General features: G+C 36.0%; 1 protein-coding gene across 2 annotated transcripts in view; it reads right to left on the minus strand.

Moving 5' to 3' along the window:
- The window catches only part of SLC35B4 (solute carrier family 35 member B4), a 31,107-nt gene that overhangs the window by 3,113 nt on the left and 10,130 nt on the right, over positions 1–17,864 (minus strand). For both annotated transcript variants that reach the window (XM_003771625.4, XM_031939088.1), the window contains exons 2-8: positions 16,722–16,835; positions 12,285–12,387; positions 10,064–10,113; positions 7,826–7,907; positions 7,424–7,484; positions 4,093–4,202; positions 2,513–2,588 (exon numbers count right to left, since the gene is read on the minus strand). In XM_003771625.4, coding sequence (XP_003771673.1) covers positions 2,513–2,588; positions 4,093–4,202; positions 7,424–7,484; positions 7,826–7,907; positions 10,064–10,113; positions 12,285–12,387; positions 16,722–16,835 — 596 coding nt within the window. The remainder of the gene's footprint in view (positions 1–2,512; positions 2,589–4,092; positions 4,203–7,423; positions 7,485–7,825; positions 7,908–10,063; positions 10,114–12,284; positions 12,388–16,721; positions 16,836–17,864) is intronic.

The raw sequence follows: 17,864 nt of genomic DNA on the forward strand, positions 1-17,864 counted from the left end.
CTGAGAAGCTGGGAAGGGTTTCATTTAACTGCTAAGTACTTCCGATGGACGAGACATCTTGTTCACCCATATAGCATAGGATGCTATAGCTTCAGTTCTATAGTAGGAAGCTCCTAAGACCTTTGCCAGCAGAATGAAATGTCAGCAGACTTTTCACCCCAGGCCTCCAAAAAGAGGCAGAGAAAATGACAGGGCCTCCACTCTGTACTTGTCAGTCCTCTGAGTGAAAGTGAAAGGGAAGAGCCGGCACAAAGAAGGCTGGAGACAGTGGCGAGACAAGCCTTTGCTAATGGAAAATGGCAGACAAGCCCTTATCCAGGGAGTGACCCTGGAGGGAAGGACCCAGGACCTTGCCCTGGAGGACAAGATGGTCTCTCACTAGAACATGGGAGGGGGGCTCTGGGCCTTACCCTCCCCAGGGGAAAAAGGGGAAATGGAGCTTGAATGTTTGGCATGTATCTCCTGGGAGATTAACAGGGAAAGGTGAAATAGATATCATTATCTACATGGAAAAGGGAAGGGAACAGGCAACTTATATGGCACCTGCTCTGTGCTAGGAACTAGACTAATTGTTTTACAATGATCACAGAGCCTCCTAACTATGTGGAGAAAACTACCTTGCCACCTTTAGTCACTGGAGGACAAGACACTGAAAAAAGGAATAACCAAAATTTCATGGACATATTTAGGGACACCAGGAAAACAATATGTGTGATTGTAAACTTGAATACTGTGGGACAGCAGTGGTAAGGACGGTATATTTGGAATATACACTGTGTGTGTGAGATGAAAAGCAGTGACTACAGGGAAGGTGAGCAAGGGTATGTCTTGACAGGATGCAGGTACTCATAAAACATGCTCCCCAATGGCCTTCATGGAGAGGGGTAGCAGGGTTTGACCACCCACAGCCCAGACCAGCCTACCCTCAGTGAGCTACCAGGCCTGTGCTCCTCAAACCCCCTCCAGTGCCCTAGGCCAGCTGGAGCCTTGGCCATCTCCTCCTGCTGCCTTGGCATGACCTGCTTGCTCCTGCTCTCTAAAAGGCAGGCCTTGGAGGCCTCACAAGAATACAACATTACTGCCTGCAAAGATAACTGCAGATTATTTCTGGTCATTATAATTATTTGGCTTTGTCATACCCCCATACTATCATTATGAAAAAGAAACCAGTATAGGTATTGAAATGTGTGCACATTTGCTTGTACCATTAAAAAATGAGTTAAGACTCATCATCTGCTTCCCTCAGCCCCTGATATTCTGCCTACAGTCATTCCTCAATGGTTAGCATTCCCTCTTCCCTCATCCTCTCCTCAATTCAGTAATTCTGAACCCCAGGAAGCTAAAATACAGACCTAATTCCCATCCCTAGCTGCTGCTGCTCTTCATTTCCATTCCCTTCCACCCACCTCCTTCCCACATTTCACTACAGATCTCACTACCTCTTCCATTTGATACATAATAACAAATGTGCCTCTCTCTCAGATAAAACCTTTTCCTTCCACATTCTGGTCCTCACTGAGATCTGGCTCCCTTATAATGGTATTTCTGCCCATCCTTGCTAGTACTGGTTACATTGTCATTCAGAGCCCCCCTGCCTGCTACACACTGGTGAAAGAATTGTAATATGCCTCATTCTCCCTCTTCCATTTCTATCTGTACCACAATCAGCAGTTTTCTCCACACTGGGGGTCATACTATTCAAATTTACCACTCAACCCAGATTCTGGTGGCCATGATGAATCAATCCCTTTTCTTACTCCCGGGTCCCACTTTCTCTTCTTCTCCAACTCCTGCTCTCATATTAGAGAACTTCAAAACAGACATCGAAACTTCCTCAGATATCCTAATTTTTTCGTTCAATTTCCATGAGACTCTATTATTCCACCTACCTCAAGTATTCCACTTTCTATATCATGAATACCAATTCCCTTATCCAACAGTAAACTTTCCATCTTTTCTTCTCCTTTACAATACCTAACCTCTTCTTCACCATGACCTTCAATCTCACTACCCCTCAGCTCCTTCTCATACCATCCTGCATTCTCCTTTCTTCCCTCAAGCCTTTGGGGGGGCCAACTCTACACTCTCCTTTATGCTTAAATTCTCTGCCTTCCTCACCCTATAAGTGATCATGCTTAGGTTCTGTGCCAAGCAACCTAAGTTCCTGAGATATTGTTTTGTATATAATCCTGCTTCCAATGTCCTGGCCACAGATGCCTTACTCTGGAACTGCATTGTTAAAATATATTGATCAGGAGAGTATTACTAATTTATCATATAAAGGATAAAAATTATACATAGGTGATGTAGAATATTTATTTCTGGTCATTATAATTTATTATTTGGCTTCATCATGCCTCCATCCTATCATTAAAAAGAAACCAGTATAGGTACTGAAATGTATAGATATTTGCTTGTACCATTAAAAAATGAGGAAGGAATAAAATCCAGACCCTATCTCATAAAATGCCAGTTATCTTTTATATTAAAAATATTTCAATCCCAAACTCACCAGATTTATTAAAAAGAAGTGCATGATTATAGATATCAGAAGCCAGGAAGATGAAGCCAGGGAGTGGCAAAGCATGCTACGGGAAGAAACAGAAATAGAGGTGAATTAAAATGCAATGATTTAAGACAATAATTACCAAAATGTTTCTATGAATTCCTAGAATATTTTGAGAGCTGTTGTTTATGCAAGACCAGTCCAGATGTAACAATTTCAATACAGAAAGCAATGACTAATTAATGTTTATTAAGTGAGTTATGTCTACATGATACTCCTAGACACTTTACATCATCTAAAGGACATAGTCCTTGAGCATAAAACAAAATAAGACACCAAAGACAAGACATTAAAATGGGAAAAAGGAATTCACAGGATTAGGGACTGGACATCTGATGTCACTGGTATAGGGAACTCTGGGTGAAGTCCCATTAGCAATAAGGTGTCACTTTCTATGCAACTTACAGCCATAGAGAGTTGTCTGTTCTAGAGCACTGAAAGGTTAAGTGAGTTGCTCAGAGTCACATGGTCAGTATGTGTCAGAGGTGGGACTTGAACTCAGGTCTTCTTAGCTTTGAGAGAACTCTGCTGCCTCTAATGAGAACCCATTTTCAAATAAATGCACACAAATACACGTACATAATTTCATGTGTGCATATAACCACATGCCTCCATAACTATCTTTGTTTACTTTGTGTAAATGTCATGTATAAGATTGAATATGAACTCTAATTATAATTATAGAAAGTGAATAGAGGCAGGATGCAGGAAGGAGCAGAAATGAGACAAGGACAAACATGGGGTGTGGAAGATTGTGAGAGAAAGGGAGAAGGGTAAAAGAAGAGGCCTCATAAAGGCTGAAATGAAAATCTAAGAGAAGACAGGAGCTGCCTTCAATGCCTCTCTCCAGCTGGTTGTCTATGACTTCGAGCCAAAGAGCTAATGTCAGAGCCATCTACAAAGTGAGGGCTTGGGAAAGAGAGTAAGGGCCCAAAAGCTTGGAGATAGGAGATGGACAGGTAGGGCAGCAGGAGGCTCTCGCCAAATGAAGCCCTCCCCCTTCCTCCCCCCCCCCTGCCCCCGCAAGCCCTCATTCCATTAAATTGCTCTTTGCACATTGCCCCTTGCTTTGCTTGGCCACCTTTTTCTATTGTGTCAGCTGACTTCTTTCCCCCTTTAGGTCTGCTCTTAACATTCACTTTAGTATGATTTCATCTGCACTGAAAAGCTGGCTTTGGAGGAAAAGGTCACTCTAAAGATTCTATGGTTGTGGTTCTCAGTACACAAGTGCTGAGATAAGTGCTTAATAAATGTTTATTGACTAGTTGACTGACATCGTCAGCAGGGATTCTAATGAATATCAACATGATGCCCAGGCAGGTTAAGCAGACTTCCTTACCTCATGACAGATATGACACTGTTAGTAACAGCTTCCAATCTATGAGGTCCTCCTATACTTTATTAATTCAACAAACTGATCTGATCTATCAACCACATGGAAGTTCTAGTTTTATTTGAGGTGTCCCTTAGTGAGGGATACTACTCAGTCACTGAAATCTCTCCCGACAAGTCCAGCAGTTGCTTACATTATAAAACAGAGCCTCCTTGGAATGTTTTCCAAATTGCTTATAGAGTGTCTCTTGAAAGATGCCCATCCTTGCTGACATCAGAAGGGCAAAGGTCAGGGCAGCAATCCCTGGAAAACAAACAAGAGTGCCAACAACTCAGAACATTTAGTTTCCAGAAATCATAAGACATTCGGTCTTATTCTTATAAAAGAATGAATATAACAGACCCTTAAAAACTAACTGTAGACTCTATAATTTCTTAGCTAAAAAGTAAACCAAATTTGTATTAGGAGTTAAAATAAATTACATTTCAAATTAATAAACAGTCTAAAGCAGTGGATGGGAGTCAAGTGTGCATAAACTCAGATCCTACCTATTTTCTCAGTCACCTGGCAAAGTCACTGCAATTACCTGTGCCTCCCAGTCTGACTGCAAACAGGGAAACACAATGATGCTGAGAAGAGCAATTAGTTTAAGATGTATAAATTCATGTGAAAAAGGAAAAAAAGTCCCACTTAGATGATGCATTTTCTGATTTAATTAAAAATAATGTAAATGAAATAATATTTTTAAGGTGATTTGTCACCATCCAGATGATGCATTTTTGGATTTAATTAAAAATAATGTAAATGAGATAAGAATATTTTTTTAAAGGTGAATTGTCAAAACACAATACAGGTAGAATTATTTTCTTCCAGTCCTAGCTTTATGCCTCATCTTCAGTCTGGCCATTTCCAATATAATCCTGCTTTCTCTGATATTACCTTCAAAAATTGTAGCTAAGCTTCTGTCCCTTCATCATAAAATGAGGAACCAAAGGTGAAGTCTTAAAGAATCTTTCAGTTAACTATACAAGATCCACTGGTGCCTAAATTGCCACAGAAGTTCATAATGCCATTATAATCTATAACCATATGGTTCCACTGGCTCAGAATTAGAGGTTTTTTTTAAATATTTCATCTGTGATATTTAGAATTTTGTTAAATTTTTTTTTCTCTTCAGTGCATGGATTTGTATGTTAACACTAACTATATAACTGTCCTCTTATTTTGATAGCAAATACCTGCAAGAAATTGAACATTTTGTAATTCTTCAGCATATCTAATTACATTGCTTTTTATGTTAATATGGCCTTCTCTTAAAAATGTCTCATTAGTAATGAGACCAATATAATCAAATTTGCTCATAACCACTTACGTTAAAATCAATTATTTAAATGCATATGGCATCATAATACTTTTCCAAATAGTCCAAGTCAATGGATTCTTTGTGCTTTTACCTTCGTTTATTTTTCTCCCATGGTTATGGTTAGTGTGTATGGCATTCTTTTGGTTTTGCTTTTGGGTTTTTTGTTTGTTTTAGCTTTGCATTATTTCAGGAAAGTTCCCCAATTCCTTTGTATTCCTCATATTTTATCATACTAATGATACCATTATTTAACCATGATCCTGGGAGACTTGGACATTTAGGTTTCTTCCAGCTACAATCTGAAATTGTATAAAATCCTGAAATAATCTCCTCCAAAGAGAAAGGGTAAGGGGATGATGGATTTCTCCTAAAAGCTTTGACTCCTGTCTTAAGGAGTCTTTTTCAATGAATAGTAACCAATTAGACTATACATCTTCATCTTGTAAACTTATTAGAAAAGAACATTAAAATTAAAAATAGGATAAACTGCATAAACCTGTTGCAGAGCCTTATCAGATACAAGATCACTGCCTTCAAGCTGAAGATTTTTTTTTTCTGATTTGAGAAATGCTGAGTGTACTTAATTGCTAAATGTGGAAACTGGGAAATGATAGATAATAACAATAATGCACAGCACTAAAACAGCATCTTTCATCTGAACAACAAGAAGACTGCCTATAAACATTACCTCATGTATCTTTCTAAGAATTCAGAGAAGTGGAAAGAGTCCCACTCTAGGTACAATAATTTTATTTTCTGCACTGAACTAAACAGAAGGAAGAAATGGGATTCAAGAAATGTTTTAGACTTAATAACCATCTACATTCTTCTTTTAGATAGTCACAAAGCTTCTCTCTTATGATCCATTTGAGAATTTCCATAAAATAAAAGTCTAGCCCACTAGCCTATAAAGCACTCATTCTCCTCTCCAGTTCTCTTATCTTCCTCTTTCCTTCTTCTGAAATGAATGAAGTTAATATTACTTCTAGTGGGTGTGATTTGCAAAGACAGGTTTCCCAAACTCAAGAGACTTACCAGGGAAAACACTAGTCTTGTTTCATGTAGATTTAGAGAAGGAATAACTACAAATAGGAAGCGTAATATATACCAATTATTCTCATCATCTTGCCATGTCCTTGAATACTTCTCAGTCATAATCAAAAGTAATGTTTTTCCTGTGTTCCACTACAGAGGCAGAAAAGAATTAAATGGTTTTTAATCAGCAACTCCAAGAGAATGCCAAAATGCCCAATGGGGCTCAATCCATGGAGAGAATAAAGGAAATTTAAGAATTGGTCCCCTAAAAATTTAAAGAGTGATCTACTTCAAGAAAGTATCTCCATTTCATGAAAGAATCACGCCCAAAGGCAGCTAGATGGTACAGTGGATAGTGTATAGGCCCAGAAATCAGGAAGATCCGAGTTCAAATCTGGCCTCAGACACTTAAAACTTCTTAGCTGTGTCACCCTGGCAAGTCACTTAACCCCAATTGCCTCAAAAGGAAAAAAAAAAAAGTTCATGTTAAACTTGATACTGAAAAATGTCACTGAAAAGTGGAATTTTTCCTATCTCTCCCTCTGAACTTATAAACCCTCCCACACTAAATTAGTAACCAAGAGCAGCTTGAACAAAGTAATATGAAATTGTGAATCAGATTAGTGCTTGCTCATCTGGGTGACTGAAATGGTAAAGGACCTAAAGCTATCTCATAAAGACTGGTTCAAAGAACTAGGGATTGCTTAGCCTGGAAAAGGAAAATTTGGGAGAAGGATGAATCTAGAGGGCATGAAAGAAGGCTTAAATTCCTTATTTTATTTGATTTAAGAGAAAAGAATTAATTATAAACTCTGAGTGTTTGTAAAGTGTGTGTAAAGTATTTTGGAGAGTGTCAAGTACAATACATTCAAGGCACATGGTGAGCCCTATCTAAATGCTTGCTGTTGCTGCTATAGAGAAACTTTTCCTTCTTTCTTAGATTTTCTTTCTTGTTTCTTAGATGGTAATGGTCAGAAATATGTTATACTGCTCCCAGCTGTTTCCCCCTCTTTCCTGGAATAATTTGCTTATCAAAAGCTATCTGGCTAGAGACTTATCCTAAAGGAGAAAACAGCAAATGAAACTGCCAAGGCAAAATTTGTTTTATACAGTTAATAGTACTAACCTAGTAGCCACCACGCAAATGCCTGAAATCCTTCATTCTCACTCAAACTGGACTGGGATGCCTGGGAAACAAAACAAAACAAAAAAGAAAGAAAAAGGATGGAGGGGGGGAAAGAGATATAGGAATTAAAAAATATATCACGAGGCAATTATTTTCAATTGTAATAGAAATATTTCTAAGTCAAACATATCCAATTCATTCATCTTAGAATGGTATATCTTTTTATTGAACAAACACTTGGAAGAATTTTATCATTACATCCTTGGTAGATCTGCCCCAATCCATAATATTAAGAAAAAGTTTTGGGAAGATGCTTTGATCCAGGCCTAAGGTTCTTGAACTCAAGATTGGACATCTATCCATTACACCAAAGGGAAAAAGCATTACTAAACAGGTACTTACCACTTGTTTTGCAGACATAAAAGTACAGATAAAAATCCCCATAGACACCAGAGCAATGGAAGTATATTTGGACATACTGTATCTGTGCAAAGAACAAGAGTACTTCAAGGTTTCACATATTAATTTCCAATAGGTATTTCTAGTGTGCCACTGCTAAAGGCACAATTCACAAAGAGGTAACAAAAAGGAGGGGATCAGTTGCCAGTGCATTCCACATAAACATATTCAGGAATGCATGCATAAACACATTTCTTAAACACTTGTGCCTCTTGCACCTATCCTAATTGGTAGGACTTTAAACAAATCTATTCTGCTCTAAAGTCTCCCAAAGCATATTAGCAAATCTTAAATTGAATCTCCTGCTTCTTCTGGATCTAGGAAGTATGGTACTGATGTTAGCAAGAAACACATTTGGTGTGAAGGAGAAAAAATGATTATCAGACCTATATGACCAATTTTAACTCTTAGAAAATAATTTGTTTCTTCTTCCCAGGATAGCTGGAGAAGAGGTAAACAAAAAAAAGGCATTTCTGAGCAAACTCCCTTTAAAATCCTGGCCTGTCAGGCTAAAAATTAAACAATTAACAATCAACAAATTAATTAAACAATGAAGATGGTAGAGATATTTAACAATTACTGAAATAACTGAACTTCCTAATGTGCTAATTGAAGTAGCAGAAGAGAACATAAGAAAATGATGTTGAGAACCCAGAGTTGGCATCCATGGTAGAGGGAACACAATCTTTAAAATGATAGGGATCATTTTATAAGATATTTCAGAAAGAGAAAGATGCCAAAAGAATTTTTTATAATGGGGTGAATGATTAAGAGATAGCAACATCTTCTGACTCACATGCCAACTTTCTCATTTTTTAAAACTACAAGAATGATTTATCCATGTATCAATACTTTTCCCAATAAAATTGTGTTTAGGTAAGAGGAAGGATTTTGCAAATAATTTTTCCTATTTTATCTTTATACTCACACAATTAATTAAAAGACTCAGAATATAAGATCTTAAAAAAGTCCAATATGATAATTCTTAAATCCTTAAGTTTCTCAAAAAGTGGATGGATTCCTGCATTCAGAATAAGCTTGAGTAATATATCACTATCTAAATTGCAACAACTCAGAAAGAATGAAATCAACTGGAATGCTACTTATTTGGTAACTATGCCTTAGAAAAAAATGACCTGCAGGGAAAGATTACTTTCTCCCTAAGACATAAACACTTATTATCTAAAAAGTCAAGGATCTTCCGAGCTAAATCCAAATTACTATAGAAAGATTTCCATTAATTTTCAATATAATTTCCAGTAATAATAATTACTATTGAAAGATTTCCATCAAGTCAAGATGGAATTGCGGTCCACACAATGAGAAGGATATTTCCTGAAGAAGTCTTGAAATACATTATTAAATAAGCATCTCTATAATATTTAATAATTTGCTATTGAGACCTGGGAAAGAACTTAATTTAGAAAGGCCAAGGTCACCCACTTCATCCTGGGCCCCCGTCTTGCTACTAGAGTCCAGTGAAGAAGTGAGGCTGATGACTGCCCAGCTCTGTCTCAGTTATATCCAATTCATGAGCAAGTCAAGACATAACCCTTATGACTTCATTGCTCTTCAAGAACAAAGAACAAACAACAATTAGCCTTTACTAGGAATTTCACTTTAAGTCACATAATTTTTCTTTTCTTTTTTTTTATTTAATAGCCTTTTATTTACATGATATATACATGGGTAATTTTACAGCATTAACAATTGCCAAACCTCTTGTTCCAATTTTTCACCTCTTACCCCCCCCCACCCCCTCCCCTAGATGGCAGGATGACCAGTAGATGTTAAATATATTAAAATATAAATTAGATACACAATAAGTATGCCCGTAAGTCACATAATTTTTCTTTATTTTATTATGAGTATTAAATGTACCTAGATTAGTAAATAAAGTTGGTCAGAACAGGATATGTAATTGAGAACGTAAGTTCAGCAACAATAAAGACCAGTTACTTTGACACAAAGAACCTGTTTTAATGGCCTCAAATTTTATCTATGACCCTAGTCAGCTACTTTACAAATATGAAATCTTGATCACTGGAGGAATTTAGTTTGAGGATGTAGATGACTCAGAAGGAATTCAATGCAATCAATGGAAAAGTAATTTAAAATGCACATCTAGTTAATTTTGTATGATATTATCACCTGTAAATATGGAAGGGAAATGCTACTTACCTTTTCTTCAAAATGATAATGCCTAGAATCATATTGGCAATCAGAGAACCCTATAAAGAAAGAACAATAACAAAGTCAATACACTAAAGGCAGAAAGCAGCAAAACTCAATTACAAAATGTAAAGAAAATGGGCTAGAAAGTTAAATGAAATTAATGAGGCTCAACTACTGGAACATGGCAAAAACAGTTTTAGTCACAAAGTAAACAACTATTGGAAATATTGTAACTACTGAAGGTCATGGTACTTCTACTAAAGATGGTGGTGGAAAAGTACAAGTAATAAATCATTTGTACAAGAGGATAGGGAGAACATAAATAAATGAAATTCAAAGGCCTCAGGTTAACAAAGAATTCATCTTTCTTTTCTATCAAACTTTTAAAAGCTAGGAGTACATGTAGAATTTAAAAGCTTCAAGTATCAATGAAAGAAAGATGATAAGTCTTTACATCAAATTTCTGATGAAAGTTTCTTAGCTAAGACTTATAAACAATTAACAGATATATGTGATCAAAAGTCATTCTCCAATAGATAATGGTCAAAGGAGATGAATAGTTTGCAAAAAACATGCAAGCTATTAATAGTCATATGAAAAAATACCATAAAGCACTAATAATCAAGAGAAATGCAAATGAAAACACCACCTCCTCATCCCCAAGGTTTCACCTCATGTTCTACAAATTGACAAAGATAACAAAAGATGGAAATAATTAATGTTAGGGGAGGGAAGTTGTAGGGACTTTGGGGGTGGAGATGTGAATCAGTACAACCACATTGGATAGCAATTTGGAATTGTGCAAATAAAATAACTAAAATGTTATTGGTAACTATGCCTACTAGTTTTATGCCTCATTGAGGCCTCTGATAAGAAGAAAGTCCCCATACATACCAAAAATTTTATAGCAGTCATAACAAAGAATTAGAAACAAAGTAAATGTCAATGAACTGAGTAATAGCTAAACAAATTATGATACATGCTACCACAGAATATTACTGGATTATAAGAAATGACAACTACGAATATAAAGCATAAAAAGTCATATGAACCGATACAGTAAGAAACACACTGGAACAAAAGAAAATATAAAGTTAATTAATGTAAGATTACAAAGAGTGCGCAGAGCTCCAAAGAAGGGATATGAGAAGGCATACCTACCTCACCCCTTTGCAGAAGAGAGAGGTCATGAATGTGATACCTTAATATATTTCAGCCTTTTGCAATGTGTTTTTCCCCCTTTTTTTCCCATTTAAAAAACATTTATTTATATGAATCTCTGGAAGGGAAAAGGGAAATGATACTAGGAAAATTTATGATGCTACCAAATAAACTCAATAAATATACTTTCAAAAGACAAGCACAAAATGTCTCTTCTCTGAAAAATTATAAGCAATCAAAAAGTGTTCCCTGGGGTATCTATTACATGCCTACCATATGAAGAAGTATACCGGTTACAAAAAATAGGAATCAATAATTGGAAAGTACTTTTGGGAATAGCAAACTATCTCAAAAGGATTCCAGGCAATACAAGTTTGCCTATGCTTCCCACTATAAACTGTACATCCTTTCGCAGTCCTCATTAACCAAATCAATTTTTCAGAGCTCTTCTCTGAAGCCTTTGCCCCTGTTGATATATATTCCACAAAGACATTTCATATACAAGAGAGACAAAAGATGGGACCTGCTATGTGCATTTAGTTACCTCAAATCACAGATTTAAAAAACCCCCAAAACTTCTGAACTTAATAAAAGAAAAATAAGTAAATTAGGACTGGGATAACATTAAGTTTTCTTATGAAATCAATTATTATAAGTTAAGATGAAAATCAATTTTTTTAGAGATAATTTTATTTTACTTGATTAAATACTTGAACATTTAACTCAAGAAAAACAATGAGAAAAAAGAAATAAAGGCAAAGAAAAAAAAAACTCCTTTTCTTTCCCTTTGCCTTGCTACTAAGATAACCAACCATGTATTCATAATATGGTAAAGACCCTATTTTGCTTGCAAACTCAGTTCCAGCTCAGTAGCCAAAGAAAAACTACTGTTATTATGCTTTATTGTATCAGATATTATTCATATTGTAGTATATATATATGTGTAATATATATATATATATATATATATATATATATATATATGTTATAGCATAAAACATTAAAACTTTTTTTTTTTTTTTAAAAACCAGAGTAAATATAATTCAGTGATCCAGACAGCACTTACTGATCTAAATATCATATGCAGGGGCATGGCAATGTTGAGATTTAGAGCATAATTATTCACCACACTGACAGTGAAGAACATCATCACCATAATGGCATAGTACCTGCAACAAAAATATAACAGCACATCACAGAGAATCTACTATTTTTAAAACAATCATTTTAGAAGATATATTTCTAGAAAAGCTATAAAAATTATATACATAGGTATAAAAGTCATTACTATTATCATCTAATGATAACATCTTTTTGGTTCTGTCAATAGAACTCATCATCTTCTCTACCCCCTCATCTTCTAAATTTTCTTCTTATTGCCAAGGACACCACCATCCTCCCAGTCACTCAGGCTTCCAACCTATATGATGTCCTCTTCTCCATTCTTTCACTCAGTGCATGTAACCAATATGTTGCCAAGTCTTGCACTGTTGTGTATGGTTCTCTTCTCCCTTCTCCTTAGCTCATACAGCTGGTGGAGGCACTCATCACTTCACTCTTGGACGACTGAGAAAACCTTTTGATTGATTTCCCTTCTTCAAATTTCTCCCTACTCCCATTCTTCTTCCCTTCAGCTGCCAAAGTGATTTCCCTAAAGCACAGATCTGAACATGTCATTCCATTAAACCCCTTTCCAGTGACATTCTGCTGCCTATAGGATCAAAGATAAAATCTTCTGTTTGGTACTGAAAGTATTTCACAACTTGTCTTCTTATCACTTCCAAGATCAAAAATAAAATCGTACTTTTCATTCATTCTACCATTCCTCTCTTACCAGTTTTCTTATATTGCCCCACATGCTCCGTGATTAAATGACATTGGTCTCCTAGAAGTTCCTTGAACAAAATTCTCCATGTGCCTGCTCAGGGGATTTTTACTGATTGTCCCACAAGCATAGAATGCTCTCCTTTCTCACCTCTCTGCCTTCGGGCTGATTCATATGTTAATATGTCTCCCCTCCTCACCTCCACCTCTTGGTTGCCTTCATGATTCAGCTTAAATCCCACCTTTTATAAAAGACTCTTCCCAGTCTCTCTCCATCCCACTAGTGCTTTTCCCTTTAAGACTATCTTTCATTTACACTGGATAGATTTGGATGTACAATTTTTTGTACTTTGTGCCCTCCAGGGCAAGAGTAAGGAATGTATTTTTGCTTTTTTTTGTAATCCCAAAGCACAGTGCTATAGAAAGATAATATATTCTCGTTTGAACTGAAGAAGACAGTTAAATGTGGCCTCAGACACTAATTCTGTGACCCCAGTCAAATCACTTAATTGATGTCTGCCTCAGTTTCCTCAATTGTAAAATGGGAATAATAATACCTACCTCACAGGACTACTGTGAGAATCAAATATATTGATATTTCTAAAGCATTTAGCATAAAACTTGGTACACAAGAGGCACTTAATAATTGTTTGTCCCCTTTTCTTCCTTTACCAATCTTAATTCCTTTATAGACTTAAAGAATATTAATATTACAAGTATAATAATGCAAAAGATGACATTTATTAAACATTTCAAATACTTCTTTCTTTATACCAGTCTAGCCAAAATTTCCCATTGTTAGTGGTAACCTTGGCAACCATGAATTTAAAACTCCAACTTTATACTGAGAATAATGATACATTTATATTTTAGACCTCTCAGGATATTTTCATATAAATCCACAAAGAAGATTCATTCCTATGACATATTTCTTAGTTAAAAATTTTAGAAACTGGAGGGAAAAACCAATGGAAATAGATACATATACAGGAATATCATATACACAGGATTAAAAGCACTGTAGGCTAAAAAAAAAAAAAAAAAAAAAAACACATGGCAAATGAATTAGAAAATATTAACATTTTCTAACAATACGATAAAAGTGCTTTCTGTTTGAGGTGGGTAGTGTAAATACTATTGTTCCATTTTGCAAATGAGAAAGCTAAGGCTCACTGAGGTACCTGAGTGCTCAGTAGCTCTCTACTATGAGAGCTGGTGCTGGGATTCAAATCCCAAGTTTTCTGACACCAGATCCCAGATCCTTCCATTCTTGTTCTGTCATCCCTAGCTAGTTGGCAGGGTTGAATAAGACATGGCCATTTCTTAAATGGTAGTGCCATTCTACCTCAGCATCACAAATTTGCAGTGGAAAGGGAAAGAAAAAAGATGACTACAGTATCAGTAACATAAGTTCAAAAAGGATTGTTCATGAAAATTTCTATGTAACCCCAACCAAACTAAATTTTAACTTTCAGACTTGAATGTGATCATCTTAAAAGCATCTTTTCTTTCCCTCTCTCTGCCTTTCTCTCCCCATCTCTCTGCTTCTGCCTCTGCCTCTCTCTCCCCATTTCCCTGTCTCTGTCTGTCTCACACACACACACACACAATACACACACACACACAATACACACACACACACAATACACACACACACAATACACACACACACACAATACACACACACACACAATACACACACACACACAATACACACACACACACAATACACACACACACACACAATACACACACACACACACAATACACACACACACACACAATACACACACACACACAATACACACACACACACAATACACACACACACACAATACACACACACACACAATACACACACACACACTAATCTAGTGACAACTCCCTATATAGAACATTAAGAATTAAATGCATTTTCCTTCTATTTTGGTCTGGCTGTGAGTTTTCAGATAAATTGTTGAATCCTTAAATGACCCTCTTCCCTTTGGCCTACTTTATTCAAAGTTTTGTAAATATTTTACATTTTGGACTAGTGGCTCTGGTCACTGCTCTGGAGTTCAAACAAGTTTCAACTTAAGTTTGCTATCCATTTATCCAAATAAATCCTATCTACTTTTAATTTCTGCTTTTCCTCCTTTTTAGTAGGGAAGTAAAAAATCCCAATCTACCGAACTTCATCTGAAAATAGGCAAATTAGAATGTTAAGCTGACCTTATACTAATCACAATTTTTTAAAATTGGTGCTGCTATATGTTCTAAGGGGAGACAGGAGGCATACTAATTGACAGTGTATCCCCAAACTCTGTTCTGGATCCTCTTTTCTTTAATTTATATATTCTCTCACTTGGTGATCTTCTTAGTCTTCATGGGTTCAATTGTCATCTCTCCACATGATTCCTAGATCTATGTATCTAGTCTCTCTCCTGAATGGCAGTCTGATATTACCAACTCCCTACAACATTTTGAACTGAATGACCCAAAGAAATTTCAAAGTCAACATGTTCAAAAATAAGCTCACTATCTTTCCTTCCAAATATCCCCTTCTTTTAAAACTTGCTTATTCCTTTTAAAGGCTCTTCTAATCATGCAGATTCAAAGTTATCTTTAACTCCTTTCTCTCACTCTTTCATATTCAATCAGCTTCCCAACATTTCTAACCTGTATCACCCACTCTCCATTCACATAACTATTGCCCTCATTTGGATCTTATATTTCACATAGACATTGGTCTATTGGTCAGCAGCCTTCTCATTGGCCTCTGCACCTCCAGTTTCTTCCCACCACAATCACAAAGTGATCTTCCTAAAGTGTAAGTATGACTATGTCACTAATCAAACTCTAGTGATTCTGTAACCTCCAGGATCAAATATAAAGTCTTCTCTTTAGCTCTTTACAATTTGGATCCTTTCTACCTTTCCAATCTTCTCTTCTACACACTCTATAACCTGGCTATAAAAGTCTACTTGCTGTCCCTTGAACACAACAGTCTACATCAGTAACTTTGCATTAGCTATATTCTTCATGTCTAAAACACTCTACATCCTCACTTATTGCTCTCAGAAATCTGGATTTCCATTAAGACAGCTAAAATGATGTTGGGTACAGAAAGGCTCTCCTGGTATTCTCCTGTCTCCAGCTTTTTGAGCCTTCTTTATTAAGGTCATTTCCCATCTTCTTAGAGGGACAGTTACATAGCTTCCATGCTTAGCCCCTGGATGGACACTAATGAGTACTAGCAGATGTTCAAGAAATGCCAGATGAGTAGATGACTGAGTGGTATAGTGTAGTAGAAAGAGGGCTGAACCTGAAATTAAGAGCAACTTGAACAAAAGAGGTTCAAAGTCACTTTGGACTTAGCATGGAAAAGTCATTTGTCTCCTTGGTGCTTCAGTTTCCTCATACATAAATTACAAATAATAATATTTGTACTACCTAGGTTACTGTGATGCTTAAACAACACAAAGTATCTGATGCTTTAAAATCTAAAAGTGCTGTAAAAATATTACACATTATTAAATACTTTGTACAGTTTCAAAACTCTTCAAAGTTCAGGAAAATGGCAATTTCACAGATGTCTTTGACACAAATTAAGGAAGTTTCAGACTTTTCTACATTTAGTTACAAGAGATGCCTTCACATATTTTATAAAAGCAAAATAAGAAAAATTTAATTTCCATACCTTATTGGAATAGCAGGCTTCTTCCTTCCCAAGTTAGCTTCAAAGATAAAGCCTTCCATGGCTATAAATAAAAACTGTGCAAATGTCACAATGTTCCCACATCCTGGATGCCTCCTGAATAGTGGGTAGGAAAGGGGGGTAGAAAATAAGTGAATTGAGAACAGGGTCATTTATATGGCACAAGACAGCTTGATGATTCCAGAATACAGAGGATAAATTTGTATAACATTATCTCCTTTATCTATGTTTTCATGTCAGTCTTCTATAACTTGGAGAAAAGAAGCCTTTATACAGACTCTATCCTAACAAAATCCAGCAAATTGATGAGGTGAGCATCAATCTGATGCAATATATTCCCTGAATTCCCTGTAAGGGGGGGGGGGAGGGGAGAGTAATGAATTTTAGTCATAATTCTAAGTTCATTTTAATAAAAATGACTACATGTAGTCATTGGGATCCTCATATAACCAGGTTGTTTTCCTATTTAAGTGAAAACAAAGGATAAAGAATTAAGTCCAATAAGATCTTTTTATATTACATATGTATATGTATCTACATAAATATATAAACATACTTTTTTTATACCTAGCCTAACCCAGAGAGATAACAAAAAACAAAAATAATCCTAGAGATAAGGAAGCAGAGTGGGTGATCTTTTCTAGGAAGAGCTAGGAAGGATTTCCTACACTGAATAGTCCATACCATTCCTTAAAGAGAGGCCTCAAGAATTTCTGCTGCCTATGTTGCTCAGGCCCCAGATACTCTTCACTCCACTAGAGTTCAACTGCTACCAGGAGTTTACACTCCTGATGTATGTAACAAGTGAGAAGTGTCTCATGACTTCCTCAAGCTACAAAGTATTTTATTTTACTTTTTAAAATTGTTTTATTCATTTTAAACTTAGCTACAAGATATTGTAAACATTTTTCTTCTTTCCTACCTCTTCAACAATCTACATTTCTATGATTCTCCAAATCAAATCTCCCATGGCTCTCTCTATCCCCATTTTTATAGTGAGAACCTTACCTCATATTTTACAGAAAAAAATTTAAGCCATTCTACTTGTCTTTGTTTTTTCACCTCATAGCTTCCTTTAGCTGTACTTATTTACACATCTCTCCATTAGATTGTAATCTCCTTGAA

This window comes from Sarcophilus harrisii, chromosome 5 (genome assembly GCF_902635505.1).
Source record: "Sarcophilus harrisii chromosome 5, mSarHar1.11, whole genome shotgun sequence".
Classification (NCBI taxonomy): domain Eukaryota; kingdom Metazoa; phylum Chordata; class Mammalia; order Dasyuromorphia; family Dasyuridae; genus Sarcophilus; species Sarcophilus harrisii.